The sequence below is a fragment of the Austrofundulus limnaeus genome, unplaced genomic scaffold (assembly GCF_001266775.1).
Source record: "Austrofundulus limnaeus strain Quisiro unplaced genomic scaffold, Austrofundulus_limnaeus-1.0 Scaffold185, whole genome shotgun sequence".
Lineage (NCBI taxonomy): Eukaryota > Metazoa > Chordata > Actinopteri > Cyprinodontiformes > Rivulidae > Austrofundulus > Austrofundulus limnaeus.
In genome coordinates this window covers 467,979-469,145 of record NW_013952587.1, presented here as the reverse complement: position 1 = coordinate 469,145, position 1,167 = coordinate 467,979, and the positions used below count along the sequence as shown (strand labels likewise).

The 1,167-nt window shown below is 38.4% G+C and overlaps 1 protein-coding gene across 2 annotated transcripts in view; it reads right to left on the bottom strand.

The window, feature by feature from the left end:
* Window positions 1–1,167, bottom strand: part of ca10a (carbonic anhydrase Xa) — a 617,460-nt gene that overhangs the window by 541,376 nt on the left and 74,917 nt on the right. For both annotated transcript variants that reach the window (XM_014018197.1, XM_014018196.1), the window contains exon 2: window positions 552–626. In XM_014018197.1, the coding sequence (XP_013873651.1) occupies window positions 552–626 (75 nt within the window). The remainder of the gene's footprint in view (window positions 1–551; window positions 627–1,167) is intronic.

Genomic DNA, 1,167 nt, shown 5'->3' with positions numbered 1-1,167 from the left:
CACACACACACACACACACACACACACACACACACACACACACACACACATATATAAACCTCAGATCTGCAGCTACTGCCATAAGCTTACTACAATTCTGGTAAAAACTGACAAGGCAAATGTCCCCAGTTTAAATATTCCTAATTGGTCTTCAAAAAGACTCAAAAACACCTTGCATACACAGAGTCACATACAACTGCAGGGTTTAATAAAAGCTTTCAGCTCAGCAAAAAAATAAATAAATAAAATTCAATATTGGAAAATAATTGGCCTGACACACAGATACACAACAAGATGGAAAAGGTTGAAGGTAAAGAGAGCCGCTGTCAGTCAATCATGGGAAAAGACGTCTACAGTGTGAAAAGGACAAAGAGGTCTTGTCAAAGTGAGAAAATAAAACTCTTGCCAACGGCAAGGTGGCCTGATGTTATCTTAAATATGTAATAAGCTCCAGCTTCAAGATCAAGCACACATAGCATTTAGAGTGTATGCAGGAAAAATTGCTATTCTTCGAGAAGGTTCCACACATCAAAGTGCTGTTTGAGGCTTACCTGGAACAAAGCTCCCCTGAACAACCTCCTTGTAAGCCCACCATCCTTCGTGAATTTTCGGCGGATTTGGTTGAGCTGTGAGATGAGGAGAGAAGGAACAGAAGCAAGGACGTCAGTCTTTTCATGTTCAAAATTCACACAAGAAAGCAAAAACCCTGTCCTGCTGGCTTCAACCACTCACAAGCTGCTAAGTTACGTTCTGATTTCATCTTTTACCCACATTAAGCATTTGATTTTGTTTAACAACCCATTAACTTTTATACAGATGCCTTATCATATAGAATAGAATAGAATAGAATAGAATAGAATAGAATAGAATAGAATAGAATAGAATAGAATAGACAGCAGTAGTCGTATAGTACTGGCATGGCCCAAATTACCCATACTGGATTATGTAAGCCCAAAATAGTTATTTATTTGTTCTAATGTAATCCAGAAGCAGGAACAGAAAAGTTTCCAGGTGGGTCTGACTGAAAGTGGGTGGACCACCAAACTTCAAACTACTTGTAAAATACAACTAAGACATGAATGTTGACCCTGTTTGTACCCACATTTCCCAAACCATTCAGCTCCTGAGTTACAAAGCAACAGAAACAAAAACTTGACTGTTATTAAA